The 25,614-nt window shown below is 35.4% G+C and overlaps 3 protein-coding genes and 2 pseudogenes across 5 annotated transcripts; 2 read left to right on the plus strand and 3 right to left on the minus strand.

Moving 5' to 3' along the window:
* Window positions 1-860: 860 nt before the first annotated feature.
* On the minus strand, window positions 861-6,258 carry LOC145588027 (phosphopantothenoylcysteine decarboxylase HAL3-like). The gene is made up of 3 exons (XM_081644663.1): window positions 6,052-6,258; window positions 4,710-5,086; window positions 861-1,375 (listed from the first exon to the last, which is right to left on the minus strand). The coding sequence occupies exons 2-3, from the start codon at window positions 5,052-5,054 to the stop codon at window positions 1,085-1,087; spliced, it is 636 nt and encodes a 211-aa protein (XP_081500789.1). The 5' UTR covers window positions 5,055-5,086; window positions 6,052-6,258; the 3' UTR covers window positions 861-1,084.
* Window positions 6,259-9,751: 3,493 nt separating this feature from the next.
* On the plus strand, window positions 9,752-13,362 carry LOC145588028 (O-fucosyltransferase 13-like). Its single transcript, XM_081644664.1, has 6 exons — window positions 9,752-10,181; window positions 10,820-10,899; window positions 11,071-11,141; window positions 11,260-11,348; window positions 12,019-12,240; window positions 12,490-13,362. Exons 1-6 carry the CDS (start codon window positions 10,036-10,038, stop codon window positions 13,220-13,222), a joined length of 1,341 nt encoding a protein of 446 aa, XP_081500790.1. The 5' UTR covers window positions 9,752-10,035; the 3' UTR covers window positions 13,223-13,362.
* Window positions 13,363-13,815: 453 nt separating this feature from the next.
* Window positions 13,816-15,892, minus strand: LOC145588029 (pentatricopeptide repeat-containing protein At1g52640, mitochondrial pseudogene; annotated as a pseudogene).
* Window positions 15,893-18,476: 2,584 nt separating this feature from the next.
* Window positions 18,477-20,658, plus strand: LOC145589019 (flotillin-like protein 3 pseudogene; annotated as a pseudogene).
* Window positions 20,022-25,250, minus strand: LOC145588030 (uncharacterized). 3 transcript variants are annotated; one of them, XM_081644668.1, is made up of 3 exons: window positions 22,330-25,250; window positions 21,364-22,145; window positions 20,022-20,637 (listed from the first exon to the last, which is right to left on the minus strand). In XM_081644668.1, the coding sequence occupies exon 1, from the start codon at window positions 25,138-25,140 to the stop codon at window positions 22,654-22,656; it is 2,487 nt and encodes an 828-aa protein (XP_081500794.1). In that variant the 5' UTR covers window positions 25,141-25,250; the 3' UTR covers window positions 20,022-20,637; window positions 21,364-22,145; window positions 22,330-22,653. The 3 variants fall into 3 exon arrangements, with proteins under 3 accessions (XP_081500794.1, XP_081500793.1, XP_081500792.1); XM_081644667.1 differs by lacking the exon at window positions 20,022-20,637 and having other exon boundaries at window positions 20,731-21,790; window positions 22,073-22,145; XM_081644666.1 differs by lacking the exon at window positions 20,022-20,637 and having other exon boundaries at window positions 21,278-22,145.
* Between the last annotated feature and the right edge of the window lie 364 nt (window positions 25,251-25,614).

A 25,614-nucleotide genomic window follows, 5' to 3' on the forward strand; every position in this document is an offset into this window, starting at 1 on the left:
TTGAAAGAATAATATATTTATACATTAAGGAAAAACAAAAAACAAAAAAATGTTTCCCATATTTTTATTAGAACATAAAGCTTTAGTAGTTTAGTCCAAGTGATTGATTGTTATAATTTTAAATTATTTTCATTTAAACGTAATGTAATATAATACATCAATCATTTATAAAACGAGAATTATTTTTATAAGATACGATGACCAACTGACGTATATAAATTGTTGTTTGATATTCAAGCATCCACATGTTTGTTTGGTCACTATTTTTGTAGTTAGCAAGTTCGTAATACCTAATACTCTTATCTCCTCATATCACATTTTTATTAGGTATTTTAAATGCAACGTCAACATCATCTATGACTCTGATCAGTATGTAGTATACAAACATATCTCTGCAATGCTCCGTATCAGCTACCAGTAACTATTAAAATTTAAAATGAGGTCATAAATGCCAACTAGTTTTATTAGTTCAACACCTGTAGAATGGTATCTAAAACCTCGGATCAAATTCATTCTACATTACTGCCTTTATAACTCTCTTTACAAAAAAAAGAATAAAAAAAAAAAAAAAAAAAGTTAGGAAGTAGCTAATTTCATTTCTTAAAAAGGATACGAGTACTATGTAAGTATGTAACTTCTTACTACATTTAATACGTATAAGTTACTCCGTTTTATCCATAATTAACTTTTTATGGTATCCATGCTCAAGTCCAGTTCACCTAAAAATCTGCGTACAATAGGTTACAATTTACAAGTTCGCCCCCTCCCGCATTTGCTATCTCCTTGTGACTCATTTGTACGGAGTAATTTGCAAATGTCTACTTTCATAAAATGATGTTCAGCAAACTACGCTGCACTGCTTAAAACATAATAACTATTTAACGGTTTAGATCTGCAATATTGACAACAATTCAAGTCAGCCTTTTATCAGGCAAACAAAAGCTCTACAACATGCGCACTTAATCAGAACACCCACTATCATGGTACCAAACATTCACACAATCCAACTACTATACAATGAAGCCATAGAACATCCACAAACTTCACAAAATTAGCTCAGTTTAGGAATGGCACCTAAGTAGTTCTACACATTTGAGCCAGCTTGGAGCCGATGAGACTCCAAGAACAGTCGTATGGTCTTATAGATGAGAGATGGTTCAGCCATAGCTCCATTTCCGTAATCTCCGCAAGCCAGCCTCTTTGTAACAGGAGGAATCAAAGTAATGCCGAGCTCATCAATTGACAGAAGATGCTTCTCTGTAAATGGGTTGTTCCACATCATGGTGTTCATAGCTGGAGCTACAAATAAAGGCTTGCTGTAGTCCCAGGCCCGTACAACGCATGTCAGCAGATTGTCACATAATCCTCCAGCAATCTGCGAAAAAAATAAAATCAGTTACATTTAGACATCACTGACATGTGCCATACAGTGTAACTAGAAAGAATAAGTGATGCTGAGTGGAATGCAGATGTGAACCAATATCCAACAATCTCTTCTAAGAATGATACGTTGATCTGGTGCTACTGCTACTAACAGAACAGATTGGGTGCTTGAAAAACTGCAAGGTTCATACACATTCAACTTTTTACCCATTTAAAGTTTAAAACCTATAATTTCCTTCCCATGATACACAAAATCAGGTACTCATGTTAGACAAGGGTACAAGTCCAAGTGTCACACTGACTCGACTACCTATTTCATGAAATATATCATGATTTAGGGGCATTTAAAGTGTGGATAGTCCATACCCAAGTCAAAGATCCGACGTGGATACTAGTAATAGATTGAAGATTTTAAGTAACAGGATTTCCATCAGCCCAATTACACTTCAATTGTTAAACATCTTTTCCAGTTTTTCCAATCAAGGGACAAGAAAGTTTGATCAAAATATGGTAGTGAACCTAATTCAATGTTAGTTAAGATGCTTTAATCTTTACAGCTGGCACCAACAGGGGAAAAGACTTCTCAATGTGTCATACTATGCATATTTTACCCCTGTGACTAAAGTGTGAAGAAATGCTACCAACTCAGCCATCACTAAATCCCTTTATCAACTTATTACATCACAATATTTTGTAATCACAAATTCACAAAGTATAATGATGCTCACATAAAATACAGAATGAAGGCCATTTCCCAATCCCAATAAATCATCCTAGTGCCTCAGGTGCATTTCAATGAAACCAAAAAAGGCAAATGACCCTTATTTGTATCCTTGTGCCTCATACACTGGCTTGCATAATTCCACCAAAGCTTTGTAGAGCAAGAACTGATCCCAGGGCTGGTGAATAGAGATCTTAGACTTGATCGTGTCTAAATTATCTAGCATTCTAGTTCCAATGTTTTCAGGCTCTTATTTAAGCTAGGCACCTACTACACGTACAATGAAAAACCCCATATCTTAGTGGCTTTTTGTGGCTGGTTTACCCACATTCCTCCAGTGCCAAGCTAAAAAAAAAAGGGCCCCAGGGTGAGGGGGAAAGGTAACTTAATGGTAACTGAACCGCAAACCTAGGTGAAAATGAGTAATTATCAACAGTGGCAAAATAAAATTTAGCTTTACTTTATAGAGATGTCATCCCATCGCCACAATATAATATTATTAGAAACAAAAGTCAATACAGTTGAGAAGCAAGCACATAGATAGGAAATATGAAAGGGTTTACAGCTCTATAAAAAGTTTGGTGTGACTTTTACAAAAGAGACACTATATTGTGATCCCACATCTAGTTAAATCAAAAAGTTGTTTCAACAAGTCCTCTTCAATTGTCTCTTTCTCTTCACACAGACTGCGTTACAAGTTTGTTTTTGACAAGATGCTTGATATATCTACTTTTATGGGTATAAAACTTTGAAATAATTCTAGCATTAAATAACTAATTCAGATCATGATTTTTAAATGTGTATACAACTGATGCTAAAACTTAGGTATTTTTAATGTCACAAAACATCTAAATTATTATTTGGGCTGGTAACTGGTAAGGCTGCCAGCAGTAAAGCGTCACTGTTATGCTGGCCTCATCTTTCTGATGCAAGATCTGCTGACTTGCTGAGAGCTTAGGGGTCTGTAGGAATAAGGATGCAATGGAAAATATCTTTTTGTACAAGATTAAGATGAATAATACATCAAGTGGACTCACATTGAGTATTATATCAAGAATTAGGTGGGTAAAAACTGTGCCTCAAGCAAAATTGTTGGTTTAGCAATTGCGAGATTTCATGGTTTTTTTCTTCACTCTACTACTAGAAAGTTTCTATAAGCAGAGTACAAAATACAAAGGCCAAATAGTTAATTAAGAAAAGACTGCAGCCCAATTATGCTGCTTCAGGAAGTAACTTCATTATGTGGCTTCAGGCCTTGTTCAGGCTTCCTAAAAGGACAAATAAAATGCATCTGGCCATCAACTAGATCTTTCATGTGTTCTTTCTTTTCTGTTAAAGATGACATAAAGTTAAGTATGCTTTTTGTTGTCTTATAGTGCTTTTACGTGTAACATTTGGAAGCGGCACTAGCGACATGGTAAGTCCGCCTGGGATTGTCTTTTATACTGTAACTTCAAGTCTTCAACTACAACAGCCCCTAGGCCAAACCTCAAAAGAAATACTCCTATCAAAATTTTACACACCAACACAGTCAGGCATCATTACTTACTCCGATAGAGTGGAAGACTAAAGATGAATCACAGTCATCAACAATCAGGAGGGTTTAGCTGGAGCTAATTAAAGAATATAATGACTTACACAAATGAAGTTATGGAATAGTTTGTACTTCCAATTTTCTAATTTTTTTTTTAAAAAAGGCAGTCTAAAAAGATTGCATTTGATTAAAAATAAAAATAAAAATCTATATACATGGAATTAAAAATTCAGCTAATTAAAGACTTGAAATTCAAGTGTACTGTTATAGATAATTAACATGTTTCCATGACTGCCAGACTGCCAGTACACAGAAGATTGAATGTATAAGTTTAGTTATTAACTAAGAAAATTATAGAGGATCACACACATTATTTAAAACATGATTTGGCACAAGGGCCCAAATTTGCTAGAAAGGCCGCATTGGATCTTATAGTTATAATCTTCAATCTCTATTGGATTAAACACAACGCTATACTATAAAGCTGTAAACAAAATTGTAAAATAGATTAATACTAATATTCATTCCTACTTGCTATCTTGACATTCCCCAACTCAAGTTTCCAAATTGATTAATGCACGAATTATCAACACTGCCTTCCATAAAACAGAATGACTTCATATATCCATATATTTAATCAACTACACAAGGTTAAGTTTGAGACATTGACTTTCCCGGCAAATCATCATATACAGTCTTTTCTTAACCTGCATGTTGATTCAATCTAAAATACTTATAGTGTATGAGAGAGGGAGATAGCTAGACTGATTATGTTCAAATTATACACTGTTATAACTCAGAAAGTCTGAAGTCATGATAGACATAGCCTAACAGCCTTCAGGAAATATCAATGTAAAGGCAAGAAAAAAATTCAAAGTGAATATACACTCTCTCCAATCCCTATTGAGTGCTAACTGAGGTTATGCACATCTTTTTATCAAGTGAGGTTAATGCATTAGTGCTTAATACTAAAAGAGTGCATTGACTATTCCACAAATGGCATATTTAGATCTTGAAAGAGAAAAGTTAGATACGTGGCCAGACGATACATAATGGACAGAGTTGAATTACCTTGCCAAGAGTATTTGCTGAAAGAGGGGCAATAACCATGATGTCAGCCCACCTGCGAAGCTCAATGTGAAGGACATTGTCACCTATTTTACTCCAACTAGACCATTCATCCTCATCTGTGTACAGCATCACATCCTCTGGAATTGTCACGCTGTCAATAAAATGCAATGCAGATTTAGTCGCCACTGCTTTTACATCAGCCCATTCAGAAAAGCAATGACAGAGGTTCCCAAACTTGATCGCAGCAACACTTCCACTTGCAGCTAGAAGGATCCTGGGTCTCCTAGGTGTGTCATTAGCCAGTACAGGTTCTATGTGAGTAGTAACAGGTTCTCCTTGTGCCATGACCAAAGAACAAGCCAACTCTGTACAAAAATCTGAGATATATCCATAGCCATAAAGTCACAAATTAAAACAGCGTACTTCATTCTGTCCTATTTAATGCAACTAATAAAACTATCAGATGCAATAAAATGAGAAGACTACAAGCAACCACATTTCAGAATCAGATTACTCGAACCAGCTAAAGATTGGAACAACTAAAACAAACCCTGCTGTTCCCCCCCCCCCCTCCTTCAAAATCAGCTCAAAACTAAAGAGAAGCATCAAAATCAGCTAATGCAGCTACGGGAATAGGAGGGCTTCTAAATCAATAGCTGTTTTTGTCAGTTAAAGAACAAATTCTCGTTGGTACTTTTTAACTCTTATCTTGGTACAACATTGTACAACGAGAGATCTATAAGTACCAACGAGGATTTGTTATTGTCCTACAAGTCAAGAACAGTTATTGGCAAAGACTTTCTCCCGATAATTGACCAGATGCTGCCAGCATGCCTGGTATTGCCTTATATAGCTTATACTTTGGTTACATTTGATAGCATGCCAGATAATTATAGTTGTAAGTCTTGTAACTCGCAAATTCGAGTTTAACGAAAGTAATTCACAATCAATTCTGATTTCGGATGTTTGAAATCCCATTTGCATGCATATATACTACTACTCAAATTCCTATAACATCTTCAATTCTAGTTAAAATCTAACTTTTCTTCAATATCATGTCATAATTCCCTTCATTTTCTCTAATTAAAAAAAACAATATCAACCACATTTCATCCCACCACAACAGCAACCATGAAGATGAACAAGAAAACCCCTAATTGCCAAAATTACAAAACCCTAGTTCATGTTTCGCACACAAAATCCGTCTTCCAGAGGACGAAATACATCAAGATCCGAACTCATGAGCATAATCCGAGTAAAGTATAAAGTAAATGCGAATACTAAATTGAGACAAAAGCAACGAAAATTGAGGAATTTAAAAAGAAAAATGAGAAAAGATTACCTTGGTGTTGAAGAAGGAGCAACAATGGTGACGGCGGCGTTTGTCGTCGAAATGATAAGCGACGGTGGAGTCGGAGAAGCGACGGAGATCGGCGTCGAAATGGCGGAGGAGTTAAAAACGAGGAGAAAGAGTGTGCAGGGGAGTGAATGAGGGGAGAGGGAAGCGCCAATTTGGTTTAAGAGTTCCAACTATTGACGCTTTGACTTCCTACTTCCAAGACTTCCAACTACAGTATAATTAAAAACGGGGAGCCCCATTTTATCGGAAGTCCGTTATAAAGCCGGAAAGTCGTATCGTGTTTGGTCTCGTGTTAATTTCGTATTCTAGATAAAATTTATCAAAACCTATGTAAAATATAAGACAAATTACACAGTTTGATAACTTTATCTAAACGGATCGTGTTTGAGTAAATTTCGTGTCGACTTCGTGTTTTGTTGCAGTAATTTCGTCTTCGTGTCGTACATTCCGTTCGTGTTGTCGTGTCAGAGATTGTTAACTCTAATTTTATCTTCTTGAATGGAAAAATCGTAAATAAAACAACAAATTTGTCCAATTATGACATTTTGGTAAATAAATCAACAATTGTAGGGTTCATGTATCACAAAAAGTTGTTGATTTATTTTCATTTTTGTCATTTGATAAACATATTTATTTTATCAAGAAGATAAAGTTGCATTTTCTAAATTGTTTATTTAGTGGCATTTATGTGAATAAATGAACAAAAAATCAAAGTCGGCATGATATTTTGATACGTAGAGTATGTACTCCGTATTAACTTTTTTGAGTTTATATTTACTAAAAAGTTGTTGATTTATTTAGCAAAATGTCACTAAATAAACGCTTTTTTGTTTATTAAGATGATAAACTTGTACTTTTCCATTAAAAACAATCAAATTATACTTTGTATTTAAAATAATGTTTAGATTCTAAATAATTAAAAATATAAAAGAACCAGGTGTTGTTGTTCACGATGCCTTGTGTAACATCAGCATCGCAAACTTGTTCTACAAAAGATGATTTTGACACACACATTATAAGAGCATAGTTTTGTATGCTTTTGTCACGTAGAGGTGTGCCAATATCAATGAATAGTGAGTCAATATCAAGTTTTTTTGTTCAATGTTCATGGTGGTTGACTTTTTTGAAAGAGACATTGTTTGTAATCAAATAATAAGACCCCAAATAGCTATATATTAATATATGAATGATATTCAGATTCGAAATTAATTAAAAAAAAAAAAGTTTTAAGAACGAGAGAAATATAATAATTTGCTCATTGTGCCCTTAGTGATACAATTCTAGTGGGAATGAGCGTGGGCCGGGTTCCCAAATTCTTATTATTATGGAATCGAATATCCCATAATTATTACTCCCTCCGTCCCTAAATTACATTCCTATTTGGAAATTTACACGGGAATTAAGGAGAGAAGAATAAGACAAATAACAATAATTAGATAATGCAATGGGAAGTACAAAGATAGAATATTTATTACTCATGACATGTCATCAATCCTTTGCAAAAAAAAAGGACCAATCACATGCTCCTAATTGAAATTTTTTAACCAATCATATTCATTGTAGTTTGGCACAAGGATTATGAGTGAGATTAGGTAAGGATGAGTGAAAAAGCATTAAATATAAAACAAAAAAAGAGAGTTGATTTACTAAAAAACTTACCAAAGATAGAAAGAAGGAATGTAATTTTGGAATACCAAAAATAGAAAGGAGGAATGTAATTTAGGGACGGAGGGAGTAACACTAAAAATGATACTCCGTATATAACTAATTGTTTGTTGATCAAGTGGTGATTAGGGTTGCTCACACTAAAAATAAATAAAGTAATATCTATAAACCGAACCAATATGCTCATGTATCCGAATCTAAAATTTACCACATAATCTTGGCTTAATTACTAATAATAATATTACTATTTGTTTAAATTATAAAGTGATTAAAGCATAGTTCATGTATAGGATAAATATATATAAATGAATAATAAAAAAAGGTAAAAAAAGTGTTTATCAGATCGTTATCGACTACCCATAAATATTACATACAACAAATTGTTAACAACAATTGATCCGATATTAAATTATCAGATCGAGTACCAAAATTGCTACCCGATAAAGGGAAAAAAAAAAAAAAAAAAAAAAAAAAAAAAAAAAAAAAAAAAAAAAAACCTCCTAGGATTAGGTACACTTTGTTTCAAATTAGTTACAAATCAAATTTTGGGTTTTTGGGTAATTTTGCTCTTCCTAAATTTTAGACATCAATTATAGGAGACTTTTTTACGATAAATTGTATTTACCACATCAAAAAGTCTAGTAACTGTTCTAGTTTTTATTTTAAAATGACACCTAAAAACTTACAAAATTTTTAATTTAGGGTCTGTTCTGATTGACTAAACTTAGTTGAACTGAACTGAATATTTTATGAGAGAGGAAAATTAAGAACTGAACTAAATTGAACTGAAAATAATCTGAAGAGAACATGCCCTTAACCTCCATTTTATAACTTCTGTCTAGAAATCGTTTGCAATCACTTTTTCAGCTTCTAAAAAAATTCAATTTGTGTGCCAAAAATTTGCACAATTTAGGTTTAGTGGGTCATATCTTAAGGATTCAATTTGTGTAAAGACTAAAAAAAATTATCGAAATTATCTCGTTTTGCGTAAAGAAAAAAACTCAATTTGCATTTCTCGGTTTAAATGTGGGAAAATTGATCGATTAGAATTTTTCGAGGTTCTAAAATACAATTGCCTTAAATTTTTTTTTTCTAAAAAGAAACATGACATTAAAAAAAATAAATAAAAAAAAAAAAAAAATTCAAAGATGTCCGTTACTCACTCTATCCAAAGTAGACATTGGGGTGGATACACAAAGAAAACTGCAAATAAATCCATTTAAAACATTTGTTTATTATATAAAGAATTCTCTTTTGTACTTTTATATTGTATAAAAACAAAAAGTGGGGAGGTAGGGGTAGTGAGGAAAGAGAAAATGTAGTACTGTATTAAATAGGGTTTTTAGCAACCTTTTGGTTCAACAAGTCAGTCACACCGTGTAATCGGGGTTACCCGAGTTATTTTGTTAGGGGTTACACGAGTTATTCAGTCAGGGGAATTCGCCTTACTCGGTTAGTGGTTACTTGAGGGGTTCAGGCAGGGGTTTGAGGGGTTCACTCGGTCAGGGGTTATTTAAGGAGTTTGGCAAGAGTTACTCGAGTAATTCGGTCAAGGGTCACTTAAGGAGTTTGGTCAGGGGTTACTCGAGGGTTCAGTCAGGGGTTACTTGAGGGGGTTACTCGTTCCTGGGTTACTCGAGAAGTTCGGTCGTGGATTACTCGAAGGGTTATTCGGTCAGGGGTTACTCGATCAGAAGTAACTCAAGTAACCCCTGACCGAGTAACTTGAGTAATCCCGCCAACTCGAGAAATTCCTAACCGAGAAACTCGAGTAACCCCGACAACTCAAGTAACTTCTGACCAAGTAACTCAAGTAACCCCTGCCGCACGGTACAGCAGGCCACATACAAAAAATTGCGTAAGGTTTTGGGGTTTGAGCCTTTGAGGTCCCAAAAAAGTATAGAAAAATGTCTTTTTTTATTAGTAATTCCATTTCATATTTAGTAACGTGTCAAATATTATGAGACAGATGAAAATGGGAGCTATGTTAAGCATCGACGGTATTGTGGGCGGAAGGAGTAAAATCGTCTAGTGAAGTCTCAAGTAAGCAGTGAAGTCCCAATTTCGATGATTCGATCTACTTCCATGTTCAACCTTTCTGAGCCCTAAACAACTTATTTACAGCACTAATCAATGCACAAATTCTTCTACTTTTCCCTCTTTCTCATCTCCAATCTCCAATTTTTTTCACAAATCTGCAATTGAGATTGCAGATCTTCCCCAGATTCCTCTTTCATATGTTCTTCATTAAGATCAAAAGAGAGATTAAACTGAAAAAAACCCTCAAATTAAATCATAGAAATGAAGCCACTAAATCAAGCAATCATGCTCTTCAAGAAGCCAATTTGCAGCATTTTCATCCTTTCTTTCTCGCTCGTCCTTGCTTTGGTCTTCTTATCACCATCTTCTCTCTTCTCCGAGCTCTCAGTTCCTTCTTCTTCATCTGGGTAAACTTTCAATTTTCATGTCTTATTTTTTAATACAGTATTTTTTTTAATCATTAATATTATGGTTTTTTTTTTTTATTTTTTTTTTATTTTTTATTTTTTTTATTTTTGATGTTTTCTTTGATTTTTCTCAATTTATTTAAAAAACCCAATTCGTTGAACACGAAAATAAGTTCTGGGTTTTCTCAATTGTTCTTGATTACTGAAAATGTTGATGAATGTGACAATATAAGTTGTGATTCATTGTACTTTAGGTTTAATGTCGGTTTCATCTGTTTTGGTCTTTGTTAAGGCATTATGAATGATTTTCATGATTTTGGAACATAGATTTTGGAGTAACATAGATTTTGGTCACATAAAATTAGCACCAATAAGCTAGAATTTCTGAATTTCAACAGTTCAGAATTAAGTTTCAGGCTTCTTTTCTTTTGCCCCAAAGTTACAAGTTAAAGGATAACTTAACTATTGATTTTGAGGAGAAGAAAGAGATTGTGGTTTGTAGAAAGTGAATTTTAAGAAGTTGGGGAATCCTAAAGTTAGCTATAGAAGATTGATACTCCGTATTCGTTGTAGCCTAGCTTAATGAATAGTGACATACTGACATTGTTGCTCATCGGATTTCAAATTTATAATTTTAGTGTGAAAACGGATATATGGAGCCTCAGGCGTATTGTAGAGTGGAGACCTTGCAATTGGTGGCTTGAGGACAAACCAGCTGGTTAGTATTATTCCCCCGTCTCATTTGTTTAGTTCTTGGCAATTGTTTCCACATGGGATATGTTCGATCTAGGTCTAGTAAAGGAAATTTGGGAGAAAGTGTTGTTTTACTCTCCAAGTGAATATGTGAAATGTGTTTGATTTGCAGACATTTGTTATTGACATACTGCAGCTCTACCTGCAAAGACTAATGGGTATATTCGTGTGGATTGTTATGGGGGCCTCAATCAGATGAGAAGAGATGTGAGTATTCCTTCCATTTGTTTGTTGCATGTACTCTGCATCTGTATTTACTATTTAGTTAGCAGAAAGAGGGTAGTTTTTAGTTGAACTGATCCTGTCGAATGCATTGTTTCTACAGTTCTGTGACGGTGTTGGCATTGCACGTTTGCTGAATGCAACCCTTGTTTTGCCAAAATTTGAAGTTGCTGCCTATTGGAACGAATCTAGGTATATTTTATCCATCATTGATGATCTATATTTTCCTTTTTCCCTGAAGAATGTGCTTTTATAGTTTTATCTATGTCTAATGTGGCTAAAATGGTTATGCACATTCTTCTTTGTATTTGTTTTTAACTTTTTCCATGAATATTGGCATGCCTTTTGGGTTTACTTGTAGCCTCTTAGGTGGAAAGGTGGACTGTGGTAATTGGTAATGAAGATGGAGGTTATGTTAGTGAATAAAAAGATAGTGAGGAAGAGCGAAGAGGATCTTTCATCTCATCTAATTCATCTCTGATTTATTGTGTACTGCTCAAAAATTAGGGTTCTGCATAATTTGAGATTGTTGCCTCTGGATTTTTTCTCAAAAGTTGTAATCAAGGAATGTCGATAATGCATCACTTCCCTCCACGCCACTTCTCCTAAGGACCTAGCTAGTGTTGGAACCTAAACCTTTACCATTTCTGCTGATTTTCAATGCATGCTATGAATATGATGCCACATGATAGATAAACGCTCTTCCAATGTCTAGTTGGGTATGAGGATGTATTGAAAGCTTTAAGCTCAACTTTTGTTGAATGCAGCTAGGAAGAGAATGACCATATTGACCATATTGTTCATGCAAAATTAATAAACTATCAGGCATGTTTTAGCTGACAGTTTATATGTATGCCCTTAGTGGTTTTGCAGATGTTTTTGATGTTGATTACTTCATTCAGGAGATGGATGGTTTTATTCAAGTAGTTAAAGAACTGCCAGCAGAGCTTACAACAAAGGAGCCATTCCAGGTTGATTGTAGAAAACGGAAGGGCCACTTTGATTACATTGAAACAGTGCTTCCTCCCCTGTTACAAAATCGATATATTTCATTTACTCCCCAGATGAGCCAAAGAAGAGATAGGTATCATCATATTGAATTGTTTGGCTATTGGATATAGTGTTGTAGCTTTGTTTGAAAGCCTGTGTTACCTTGTTATATGACTAAATTATATGGTTGTCTGACCTTGTTACAAATATTCATGCTTTAAAAGAAAAGGAGAAAGGAAAATCAAGGATAGTTAACAGGTTTAATTAGTCAAGGCACATTTGTTAGTTATTAAGGATGAGCAAAATTGATCTGATTGAAATTTAATGTCTTTTCATCTTGCAGGTATCCTCACTATGCCAAAGCTTCTCTCTGCCAAGCTTGTTATAAAGCATTGCGTCTCACAGAAGCTTTGGAGAAGAAAAGCAACGAACTATTCCAAGCCATACCTAAGCCATTCCTTGCCCTACATCTGCGTTTTGAGCCTGACATGGTTGCATACAGCCAGTGTCAGTACTCAGGCCTCTCCGCTGAATCCATGAAAGCCATTGACGCTGCTAGAGGAGAGAGAAAACCATGGACTGGGGAAGCAGCCGATATTTGGAGAAAGCGTGGAAAATGTCCTTTGACTCCTCGGGAGACGGCCTTCATCCTTCATTCTCTTGGTATTCCAAAAAACACAAATATATATTTAGCTGCTGGGGATGGTCTAATGGGAATTGAAGGGTTGACATCTATCTACTCCAATGTATATACAAAATCTGCCCTACTTCGTGATGAAGATTTCAAGGCCATGCATGGGAACACTAAAGCTGCCCTTGACTACCATGTTTCCATTAATAGCGACTCCTACATTGCCACTTATTTTGGTAACATGGATAAAATGGTTGCTGCTATGCGAGCTTTTAGAGGCATGTATAAAACTCTCTTCTTGAATCGGAAAGCTTTCTCTGAGCTGACTTTTCAAGGGCTGAAAGGGAAGCAATTGAAGAGGGAACTATGGAGGGTACATAGAGATGAATTTGTCATGGGTAGAGGATCGGCTTTACCAGATTGTTTTTGTGAATTCAAACTGTAATCTAAAATAGGAAGTGTCTTACATTAGTTTTTCATTTCCTATTTCAGATCCATTGATGTTATACACCTTTTTACCAGTGTGTATCTTACATGTATGATATTTTATATAAGGCCTAGAAGTCATCATTCTTTTGTACTAGATATCGTTATGACATATAACCGCTTCTGTTTATTCACAAGATATGATTGAAATTTCATAAGATTTCGAATGGGATTCCGTAGAAAAATTTTCTTCAACAACATTGACAGGTTCTTAAAGCTTAGGGATCATTTCTCGTCCGTCACCATATTGTTTATGATAGAAAGATAGGTTTTTATGTGCTCAGATTCATTATATTTATTTGAACTTTGAACCAAAAGAACCACAGAAGTGTTCCACTCAACGATTGAATACAAAAGTCAAAATTAATTTCGTTTAATAGGAAGTAGATTATATCAGAAGGATACTTCTTACATATGTCAAAAATTCACAAAGGAGCAATGATGCACCACAATGAAAATTTTCCCCTTACAAAAATGCATCAGTTACAAAAGACATCATCCATAAGCTTCTTCCTAAGTAAAATAGCCCATTAAATCAAACTCAACCACATTTTTACTTCAAACCCATGTAAATGCTGTATCGTAATGGTAATATTGCGTAGTTTATTCTGTATGTTAGCTGGTAACTTCATATTGTATTTCAGGCTCACATCATCATCATCAATTAACCTAGATATTTAGACAGATTGTTGCTTCCAGAACTTGGAAAATATGTAGCACTTCTGCAGAAGAGATACGTTCACACACAGAATCACATATCAGAAGAGATGTGCTCACTAAAATATGTAGCACCTCTGCAGGAAAGGCAGCACTAGGAAATAAGACATTCATTGTTGCTTACAGAACTATGTAGCACTATCAATCTCCAACAGCGTGATAGACGAACTAGAATGCCCCGGCCCTCTTCCTCACTTTCTGTCAAAACTTAAAAGATGGAAGATGATATTATCAGTTTTAGTTCAATGACCAAACAAGAGCGGATGGTAGGAAATACCAGCTGCAAACTAAAAAAATTCAGAATTGCATCATGCACTCATGAAGCATCAGGCATAAAAGGCCATTCCTCTTCACTGGATTCTGAGCTTTCATCTTCCCTCCTCCGTCTTCTCCGATCAGATCTATGTCCTCTCATTGTTTTCGACAGTTCTTTTATAGAGGAAGAACTACTTGCCTCCATTTTATCAGCCAGTATCTCCACCTTCTCCATCATACCCCATCCCACAAAGCGGTTCCTCAACTGCTCAATAGTTGAAGAATAAGGTGGGATTCCTTCATCAATCATCATCTCAAAGTATTTAATTGCCTCATCTAGCTTGCCTTTCTTTTTAAGAAAACCATGGATCATCACAGCATAAGTCGAAACTGAAGGATAAAACCCCTTTCGTGGCATGCTACCCCACACCTCTTCAACCTTGTCAAATCTTCCCACTCTAATTAACATTTTAAGCAACATATTCCATGAATGCCGATCTGGCTTACAATTCTCCTTCTCCATTCTAGAAAGCAATCTGACAGCTCTGTTCACCTCATTACGATCACAATGGAAAGCCATGATTGCATTGTAACTCCATGTATCTGGACTAACCCCGCCTTCTATCATCTCATCTAAAAGTTGGTGCGCGTCTTCAACCTTCTCAATCAAACACAACTTCTTAATGATACAATTATAAGTATATAAATTAGGCACTAACTCGTATCTCTTCATTCTATCAAGCACCCTAAAAACCGAATGAATGTTATCTCTTTTGCAATAAGAACGAATAAATATCGAATAAGTACAAGCATCCGGAGCAAGTCCCTTCGATTCCATCGCTCTAAACATAGCATACGCCTCATCCAAATCCCCTCCATTACACAACGCCTCCAACAAACTATTATAAGCAGGAACATCCACTACACAACCTCTCTCAAGCATTTCATCAAACACCTTGCGTGCTTCCTCAGAATTACCAACATCACCCCAACCCCTGATCAAAATCGTATAACTTTTCACACTTGGATCAAATTTACCCTTAATCTTATCAAAAAATTCCTGCCCATCTTTTACAAATTTCTTCCTACACAACAAATACAATAGATGATCAAGATCATTCAAACTCGGCTCGAGTCCAAATTCACTCATTCGATTAAAAGCTAGAATCGCATCATTTGGTAAATTTGCTCTACAATAAGCACCAAAAATAACCCAGAAAATTTCTGGGCACAATTCAAAATTTTCCCCTGATTTCACCTCAAAAAGCAAATCCCAAATCAGAGGAAATTGCTTACTACTACCCAAAACATCAATAAGAATCCTATAACTATTAACATCAGGTTGAAAACCTGGCAATTTTTTAGCCCAAAGAAAGAATCTGTGAGCAGAAAAACCCAGATTTTTGGTTCTTTTCAAAACTTGTTCAACCAAATTTGTAGAAAGCTTTGAAGAAAATGGGGTAAGAGCAGACTCAATGTCGTGCTGAGGCCCCCGGAAGTCGCTGAGAACTCGAGAGATATCGTTAACATCATCGGACAATGCGGGTGGTGAGTCCGATGAAATCGAGAGAGAATGGCAGGAAGAGGCGCCATGAAAGAAGCGGAAGAAGAAGGTGGAAGCTGCTCTGCTTCGAGAGCAAAGGGTTGTAACAGCCATTTTTAGTGGGAAGTAAATTTTTGAAAGTTAGTTAGGTTGTATTTTTATTTGGTGATTTTAGGTTTTAATTTTGGAAAAAATACATTTTAATAATTTCAACTATTGGCGATTTACTTAGAATAATCCCAACTAAGGTTTATTTTCTAACAGTCTCAACTTTGCCTCTTATTTTCTTTCAGCGGTCATTGAGATTGTTGGAAGAAAATAAGAGGAAGCCCCGGTTTATCAAATTGATAAACTTCAAACTTTTATCAAATGGCAAATTAGTAAATAAGTTGCCTCGTTTTTCGCGAAATTTTGTTTTTATATTATTTCTTTTTTCACTGGTTAGCTGACACAAAACGGAGCAACGTTACTATCTTCTCACTCCAAACAGAAGAGAGAGAAAAAAGACTCAGCTGCTCCCTTCAACAATGGAGGAAGGTCGGAAGACGGTGGTGAATTCAATTGCCGACAATGATCAGTGAGAATGGACAACCAATTTTATCACCATATTTTCCTCCACACACACATATACCCTCCAACCCTCCATTAAAGTTAATTAGGAGCTATCATTTCTACCACCATATTTACGGCGGCTTTGCCGCAAATTAAAAGATCAGCCTAAGATAAAAGGGAGATTAAAGGGAGTGGTAAACCCTTAAGGGTATAATTTTCCGTCCTCTTTTATCTTCCATTAAAGCTGCTCATGAGTGTTTGAAATTATTTTAGTTTTGGGGAAGAAGATGAAGATGCACAACAGGAAGGGTTAAAATTTTTTTAATTTTTGGGGAAGGAGATGAAGATGCAGATGCTAGAGAAGAAGATGAGCTATGCTCAGCAATTGTAAAATATGACTAACGACAAGGTTAACGTCGTTAGTTGAGTTTGTCTAACCAAAAGTATAATATGGCAAAATTGTCCCTACTATTCATGAGCAAATAGTCCAATATACCCTTTGATAAACATCACATGTTTCTCATAGTGATAAACTTGAATTAGCTCAGAAAATAAGAGGAAAAGTTGGGACTGTTAGAAAAGAATTCTTAGTTGGGATTATTCTACATAAATCGCTAATAGTTGGGATTATTAAAGTGTATTTTTCCTTTAATTTATGGGAAGAGAACTTTTGTTGGAAAAGTTGCTTTAATGTGTGTATGTATATTGGTATATGACTTTTGGAAAACTTTCTACGTCCTTTCCTCATCATGATAACACATTCGTAGACATAAATAGATAAACATTCTAAGCAAAGCCGAGTTGAGTTTAAGTCTGTTCGAGCTAAGCATAATACAAATTATTAATGTTCGAACTATTTCGAACTTAAATTATTAAAGTTCGAACTATTTCGAACTTGAATGAGCTTGGCTTGTTAAGAATTTAGCTTATTCGAGTTTTGTTCACGAATGTACTTATTTGTATTTTGAGTTTAAGTTATTTATCATTAAAAAGTAATTTCTTTTAAGTTTTAATGCATCTAATTAAAATTTGTATACTCATAAGATGTATTCATTCTTTCTATATAAAAAAAAGTAATGACGGAGGTCTTCAAGCCTACCTATGATGGAATAAGTACTTTTTAACAAATATGTATGTATGAGTAAAAGATTTGAAATATATAATTATGCTAATAAATACTTTTAATTTAATTTTAATATAAATTTAATCGACTTGAATGAGCTTTGACTGAGTTTTTTTTTTTATTTTTTTATTTTTATTTATTTATTTATTTATTTTTTACCGTCAACAAACTTATAAATGAATATGAACATTATCGATTTTAACATGTTCGAGCTTTGTTCAATTATCATGCTTAAAATTTCTGTTCAAGCTTGTTTGTTAATTAACTAACGAGTTTTAACCGAATTTGTTCGCTAAGTAGTTCATGAATGTATAATTGGTATCAATTCATTAACACCTCTATTTGTAATAAGGTTATAGTCCAAAGAGATTATACATTAATAATTGTCTTTTTGTAGAAATTTATCTAGCTAGATAGGGTCGCGGAGGTAAATATTATAATATTTTTTTTGCCAAGAACCTTTATTGAATCGAATAATAAGATACAATCAAAGTCCCCATTTGAAGCTTTTTTTTTTTTTTTTTTTTTTTATTATTATTTTTACATTTTGACAAGCCCATTTGAAGTTAAGTACATACATATTTGAATTAACCAAGGAATACTATTCAAGCTACAACTCTTTTTTCCCTAGCACAATACCTAATACAATTATACAAGGTCTACGACTCTCAAATCTAAATCGATCACCTAATTTCCTAATAGGATTTCTTTTTTAAACTACCCTATTAAGAATGTAAAAAGATATATTATTATGATATATTTTCCATATATAAACACATTATCATGATATATTTTCCTTTATAAAACATATTAATATGATATATTTTCGATAAAGATCTCATTGACAATTAGAATATTATCTTATTGGGAAGTTTAAGGTGATAGGAATTACTAGGAAATCTTGCTTGATTATCTCGTCTATAAATAAACCCATAAATTCTCAAAAACTCACACTAAAAAACTCTCAAAAAAATTCTCTGAATTTTCTTCTTCAATTCCTCAACAACCAAGAAGCTAAGAACCATGATAATCCCAAAATACGAAGTAGCAGGTCCATCAGAATACTTAGCAATAACAGGATGGAAAATAGACGAAATAAAACTATCAAAGAAAGCATTGATTTTACCAGGGCAACGTTACGTTCGAGTGAACGTATCACCCGTAAATTACACCTTCAATGTCCAAGCCATGAGCGCAGAGAAACTCCCTTTTGTGCTCCCTGCAGTGTTCACCATCGGCCCTCGAGTCGATGAGCCTGCAAGCCTTATTCTGTATGCTAAGCTCATGGCACCCCATGACATGTCCTCTAACCATGTACATGAACTTGTACAAGGGATCATTGAAGGCGAAACTCGGGTTCTTGCGGCTACTATGACTATGGAGGATATTTTTAAGGGTACTAAGGAGTTTAAGAAAGAAGTGTTTGACAAAGTTCAGTTGGAGTTAAATCAATTTGGACTGTTTATTTATAATGCTAATATTAAACAGCTTGTTGATGTTCCTGGTCATGAGTATTTTTCTTATTTGGGTCAGAAGACTCAGATGGAGGCTGCAAATCAAGCTAAGGTACTTCTTGATTATACTTTATTTTTTTTTAATTATTTTTTTATGAATTGGTTATTTCATTATATGGGTTTAGATTGATTAATTAGTATGTTGAAGGTTTTAATTTTAAATTATACTGAAATTTTGGGGTGGTTTTCAATTAGCTATTTGATTAATTTTGTGCAAAGCATTGTTAAATTACATGGTGTATATGTCTTGGAATCTTTGTAGTATCCTTGTATGAACTTGAAAATAAAATTTGGAAAATTGTTTATATTTCATATCTGAGGGATTAATTAGTAATCTTATTTTTCTTGATGTAATTATAATGCATGTATATGTGACAACTTGAAGTCTTAAGATTTTCCAAAACATCAAGGCAGGGAAATTTCTAATTGATGATGTATTTTGGAGAATATATTGGTTAACTTTTGCTTGCAACAATTATGTTAGGGAAGAGATTCATAAACTTAGGAGACAAATTCACTGATATATTATTAAAAAATTTAAGATTGAACTGTTTTTTTTTTTGTGTTTTTTGTGTTTTTTGTGTTTTTTGATGTGTTTGTATCTTTAAGGTGGATGTAGCAGAGGCACAGATGAAGGGAGAGACAGGAGCTATGCTAAGGCGAGGACAAACTCAACAAAATGCAGCGAAAATCGATGCAGAAACCAAGATCATATCCACACAAAGGGAAGGAGAAGGCAAGAAGGAAGAGGTCAAAATAAGGAGTGAGGTTATGATTTTTGAGAACCAAAAACAGGCTGATGTTGCAAAAGCCAATGCTGAGCTGGCTGCACAAAAGGCCGGGTGGTCCAAGGCGGCTCAACTTGCAGAGGTCGAGGCTAAGCAGGCTGTTTCAATCCGACAGGCCGAGCTGCAAGTTGAGGTGGAGAAGAAGAATGCTCTCACTAGGACTGAACAACTCAGGGCTGACCTCCTCAGTAAGGCAACTGTTGAATATGACATAAGGGTACTAATTTCTGACAAATTTCTGCTAAATTGTTCAATTTGCTTGTCTATAAGATAATACTTCACATAACAGCAGATACATCACTCTGTTTAATCTTCTAATGATGTTTACAGCAGAGATTTTTGGTTAACAGGTCCAACAAGCAAACCAAAACCTATACAACAACCAAAGAGAAGCGGATGCCAATCTCTACAGGAAACAAAAGCAAGCTGAGGCAGATAAGGCATCAGCAGACGCTGCCTTCTACACTCGTCAGCAGGCAGCTGATGCAGATCTCTACAGCAAGAAGAAAGAAGCTGAGGGAGTTGTAGCCCTTGCTAATGCCCAAGGATATCACCTTAGTACCCTACTTAAGGCCCTAAATGGAAACTATGCTGCATTGAGGGATTACATGATGATCAATGCTGGAGTGTTCCAAGAGATGGCAAGGATCAATGCTGACGCTGTCCAAGGTTTGCAGCCGAAGATTAGCATATGGTCATCCGGGTCTGGTGGGGCTACCTTGGAGGGTGGAAGTGGGTCTGGTGGATCCATGAAAAGTGTGGCCGAGGTCTATAGCATGCTGCCTCCACTTGTGAAGACGGTCCATGAACAGACTGGGATGCTGCCACCTGCTTGGCTTGGCACTTTGACTGATACCAATGGCAATGATTCTGTTACAGACCCTGCAGTATCTAACTGAAGTTTTGATAAATTCAAACTTGATTGATATAGTAACTGTTTTATATCCAGTTTTCACCACTAAGTAGATATGAAAACTGTTTTATTTCTAGTTTTTGCCACTAAGTAGATTTTATAACCATATTTTATTGAATATGCGAACTTTCAGGTTTCTTGCATTTTCAGATTGCTTATTGAATACATAATATGCTTTTATTTAACACCTTTTGCTAATGCACATTTTTAACCATCAATATTTCTTTTTTATTTTTATTATTTTACAAAGACAGCAGCAGCTAACAGTAGTATTATAAATCAGAAAAGGCCGCATTGTCTGCACTAACAGCAGAAGCAGCAGCCGGAGGAGTTTCCTCCATCCAAACCCTCACTTCTTCAAGAGGAGAGGATTTGACTAATTTTTGCACAACCAATATTTCCTAATGTTTTCCTCAAAAGATATTATGGCAAAAAACGATTCAGAAGTATGAATAATGGTCAGTAATAATGGTAAAAGTTGAATGTAAAATTTACTTAAATTAAAACTCTCAAATGGTGGAGAGATTTGAGGTCCATTGTAGGAAGTATAACAGACTTGAGCATTCCCAAAATATTGTTCAAACTAAGTATATACTTCTGTCAAGCATCTGACTTGACTGGCTAATTTACAATTGTCCATCCTAGGAACAGAATTAGCATATTCAAGAAAAGGAGAGGAAAAAGAACAGACTGACCAGCTCAAGGCTTCATATGAAGAGATTTTCAAATGTTTTTGATTTATATGTAACGAGGAGTGTCGTCCAGAACCCTTGGAGAAGGGCAGCCAGCAACTTCAGGATGTAGCTATGCTGTATCTTACCCTTCACCTGTGATTTGAGCCAAACAGAGCTGTTTTCAGTCAAGCAATACACCTCTCTTCCTTGAATCAGTGAAAGCAATGAGTCCGCACGCTTGAACAGGCAATGTACTTCAGTAGCAATTTTTCATGCACATGTTAACTTTATGGCTGTATTCATACCATACCAAAAGGAAAAAGTTAACACTTCACAGGAATATTATGTGACTGAAACAATGCATAATTGTCTCAGCACTGATTCACCTCGTATAGACCATGCAGTTTACCAGATTGCTAAGGCTGTTTTCTGAAGTGGAATTATGGACCTAAACAATGTCAGAAAATTGTAGTCAATTTCTACTAATAAATCGATATGTTTATTACACTAATACATCCTTCTCTTTTACTCTCACAATACTCCCAAATCTAAAAATAAATCAAGTGAAAACTTGCAAGTGAAATTACAAAAAAGCAACCTGGCCCCCAACCCAAAGAATAGTAATGTAAGTGAAAAGAAGACAATCGATCAGAGGTTACAATGTGGCAATTGCACCAAGGCAAATTTTAGTTTGTCTTTCCAACCAGAATCAAGAGTTTTAGTGTTTTACCAAGTCTTGTATGGTAAATGTGTGTTACACCAACTCATCAAGATGCGGTGTGAGTTACATAGTTGATCAGCACCTAAAAAAAGGGATGTGGGAGAGTGAAGTTAGCAGCCTGCTTGGGCACACTGAGAAAGCACATAAAGGTACCATACAAATCAATTTAATAACTCAAAAATCCATGTATCTATAAAAAAGGCAAATGGTTGAAGAAAAGTTGGCAACAGACAAAACTGAATTAGCAATAGGATTTCAAAACATACCAAAAGCCACAAGAGTAAGACAAGGACAGATCACGGTGCTCTTGGGACCAAATTATATACACGATTCCTCCAGTATGTCTCTCCTTTTAAGTCTTCAACCATTAATAAATCACCAATTCATCAGGTTCATGAAGACTTGTATCAAACTTAAAATCCAACGAAGGAATTTTTGGCACTACCAATCAATTGAACCCAAGAGTATAGTCATTTCTTGGTCTTTACAGAGTTAAAGTTTCCACCCCATTATCTTACAGACGCTGTACGGTGTTCAGCTTCATGGCTGGTAAAATTGCAATCATCAACCAACTGATGCAAAACTTCCCATTATCTCACAGAAGCTGTACGATGTTCTGCTTTATGGCCATTTAACTTACAATTTTCATGTAACTGATGCAAAATGAATGAAACATCAGATGATGTTCCTTTGGGGAGGTACATATCCAACAACTTTAAGTATCTTAAAGCAATATAGATCTCCTGTTCATTCAAACTAAATGTGATCAAATTTCTCCATTCCCTTGATCTTCCTTCCAAGCAAAGACCATGGAGCAAGGCAACAAAAGTAAATGATTCGTCAAGGATATTCCTATTCATGATTCTTTGTATCAGCTGCAAAGCAGTTGTGAGCATTCTGTGCTGACAAAGGCAGATGAGAATGCAATTATGTACCGACTTTCTGGGCGACAAATCATCAAAAAGCATTCTTTTGAAGAGGTTCAGAAAGATTGAATTTTCATTCTTTTCAGTATCATGTTCCTTCTCGGCTATTGCAGCAGGCACAATATTGGTAAATCCATTAACTAGATAGTTAAATGTAACATCATTTGGGGTGCATTTTCTCATCAGCATTCCTTCAAATGTGGATGCTGCTTTGACAAGATTGCCCTCTTTGCAAAACCCACCAATAAGTATGCTATATGTAATTACATTAGGCATCAAACCATGACACTGCATCTCCTTGAAAATTTTCTCAGCTCCAAACGTATCTCCTTGGCGACAATACCCATTAATAAGAGACGTATAAGTGACCACATTTGGTTTAAGTTTCTTTTCTACCATCTCATTTAACATCCTTAATGCATTATTAAGGTCATGTTGCTTAACATAACCATCTATTATTGTTGAACAGGTGAATTCATCAGGAGAGATGTGTCTCTGCGTCATTTTCTGGAAACAGAGCATTGCATCATTCATCCTCCCCAGTCTGCTGTATGACTTAATCATGGCATTGTATCCCACAACACCAGGATCTAAATCTTTTTCAACAGCAAGTTCAAAAATCTTCTTCGCTTCATCTAGATTACCATTTCTGGAAAATCCGTCAACCAATGTAGTGTAAACAAATGCATCAGGATGTACTTTATGGTCAAGCATCTCACAGAGCAACTGTTTTGCAGCTGAGAGCATCCCTTTTCTGAATAATCCACTCATAAGAACATTGTAAATTCCAGCATCAGGGATAACTCCTCTCTCAATCATTTGCTTTCGAATGTTCGATGCAGCTTCAATCTCACCACGAACAACAAGTCCATGCACAAGTGCTCCATAAGTAACCATATCAGGTTTATGACCTCTCTCTGTCATTTCAATGAGCAAACTGGAAGCCCTATCAGGGTCACCTTGTTTGCAATAGAAATGAATGAAAGGAGTATAACTATATCGATCAGGTGTCAAACCCCTTTTTATGGCCTGCTCTAGAAATGCATTAGCTTCCCTAACGTTCCCATTACTACATAAACCAGAAATTAGAATGTTATATGTCATAATATCCGGCTTACAATAGCTCTCCTTGATTCTTCTAATCACATCATAAGGATCCACTGAACAGCCACGTTTATACCGGAAATCTATTATATTATTATGTATCTGAACATTGACTTTCAAACCCCTCATCTTCATCTCCTCCATAAGTATATCAACCTCCTCAAATTTCCCTTCTCTGCAAAGTCCATTTATCATAGCTCCATATGTCTCTACAGTAGGTAAAAACCCTTTAAACTTCATCTCTTGCAGAAGCCAATTCGCCCTCGCAATCTCACCTTTCTTGCAGTACCCATCTATAAGAGTATTATAAAACACAACATTCGGCACACAATCCTTTCCCCACCTATCCTCAATCAATTTCCTTCCCTCCTCAACTTTCCCTTGCTCGCACAAACCCCTCACCATGATACTCGTACTATAGTTATCCAAACAACACCTCCCACCACCACCACCACCATCTCTCTTAAGCATTTCATCATACACCTCTAATGCAACCTCCATACGACGACATTTCACCAAACCATTAAGCAATGAATTGCAAGCATAAACACTAGGCATACAATCAAACTTATCATTCACTAATCTATACAATTCCCTAGCTTTATCAACTAACCCAGAATCAGCATAAGCTCGAATTAACACATCCAAAGCATCAATAGTAGGCAAAATACCATCATTTTTCATGCAAATTAACACATTTTCAACCTCATCAAACACCCTATTACTTCCTAAAAGCTTAAGAAGGGAGGAAAACGCATACCCATCAAGAGGAGAGCAATATTTTCGATTAGAAAACCATTCATAAAACTTCAACCCCAAACCAACATCATGAATTCTATCAAAAACAAGATGGGCAATTTCTGAAGCTTCAATTGATTCTTCAGCGAGTTGGGGCTCGAGAAATTTGTCCCAATTTTGGTGGGTTCTGAGTAAATTGCATGCTTCATTGGCCAATTTCTTGATATGGGGTTCATAAAGGGGTATTTTTGCTGGTTTTGAGTTGGGGTTTTGGCGAGGTTTGATGAGAGAAAGTAGTCTTTTGGACATGAGAGAGAGATTAAGAGGAGAAGTGTGTTAGAGTTGAAGAAGTGAATTTTGAGTGTTGGAAACATTGACGTTTGAATTTGTATTTGTGCGCAGTTTTTCTGGGTTCAGTGATGAAAGTATGAGAGTTCGAAGTCGTTGAGTGAAAAAAACACCAAAGAAAAGTTAAGGGGACTTGACCCGAAACCTATACATTGGGCCAAAAGAAAATGGTGTGTTGGTCGAGGTCCCATAGAGTTGTCAAATTGGGTTTATCGTGCACGAGTTGATTTTGAGTCAAGTTATTTTGATTTCGGTTAATATCGGCTAGTGGTTTAAAGTTGTAATGAGCTGACATGTTCGTAAATCACTTGTGAACAAGCTCGATTATAGGCTCACTTTGTCAATGAGTCATGCTCAATCACCATTGTATTTCAACCAGTGAATTAATCGTGAAAACTTGATTTATAGCCCAAATATTTATGAATCATTGATGCT

This window comes from Chenopodium album, chromosome 17 (genome assembly GCF_948465745.1).
Source record: "Chenopodium album chromosome 17, dcCheAlbu1.1, whole genome shotgun sequence".
NCBI classification, from domain to species: domain Eukaryota; kingdom Viridiplantae; phylum Streptophyta; class Magnoliopsida; order Caryophyllales; family Amaranthaceae; genus Chenopodium; species Chenopodium album.

Excerpts from the sequence above, each read along its gene's own strand:
- LOC145588027 (XM_081644663.1), bottom strand. The coding sequence starts at position 5,054 with ATGGCACAAGGAGAACCTGTTACTACTCACATAGAACCTGTACTGGCT. Across the intron at positions 1,376-4,709 it reads CAGCAAATACTCTTGGCAAG|ATTGCTGGAGGATTATGTGA; the intron begins GTAATTCAACTC and ends TTTTTTTCGCAG.
- LOC145588030 (XM_081644668.1), bottom strand. The coding sequence starts at position 25,140 with ATGTCCAAAAGACTACTTTCTCTCATCAAACCTCGCCAAAACCCCAAC.
- LOC145588028 (XM_081644664.1), top strand. The coding sequence starts at position 10,036 with ATGAAGCCACTAAATCAAGCAATCATGCTCTTCAAGAAGCCAATTTGC. Across the intron at positions 10,900-11,070 it reads GCTTGAGGACAAACCAGCTG|CTCTACCTGCAAAGACTAAT; the intron begins GTTAGTATTATT and ends GACATACTGCAG. Across the intron at positions 11,142-11,259 it reads TCAATCAGATGAGAAGAGAT|TTCTGTGACGGTGTTGGCAT; the intron begins GTGAGTATTCCT and ends TTGTTTCTACAG.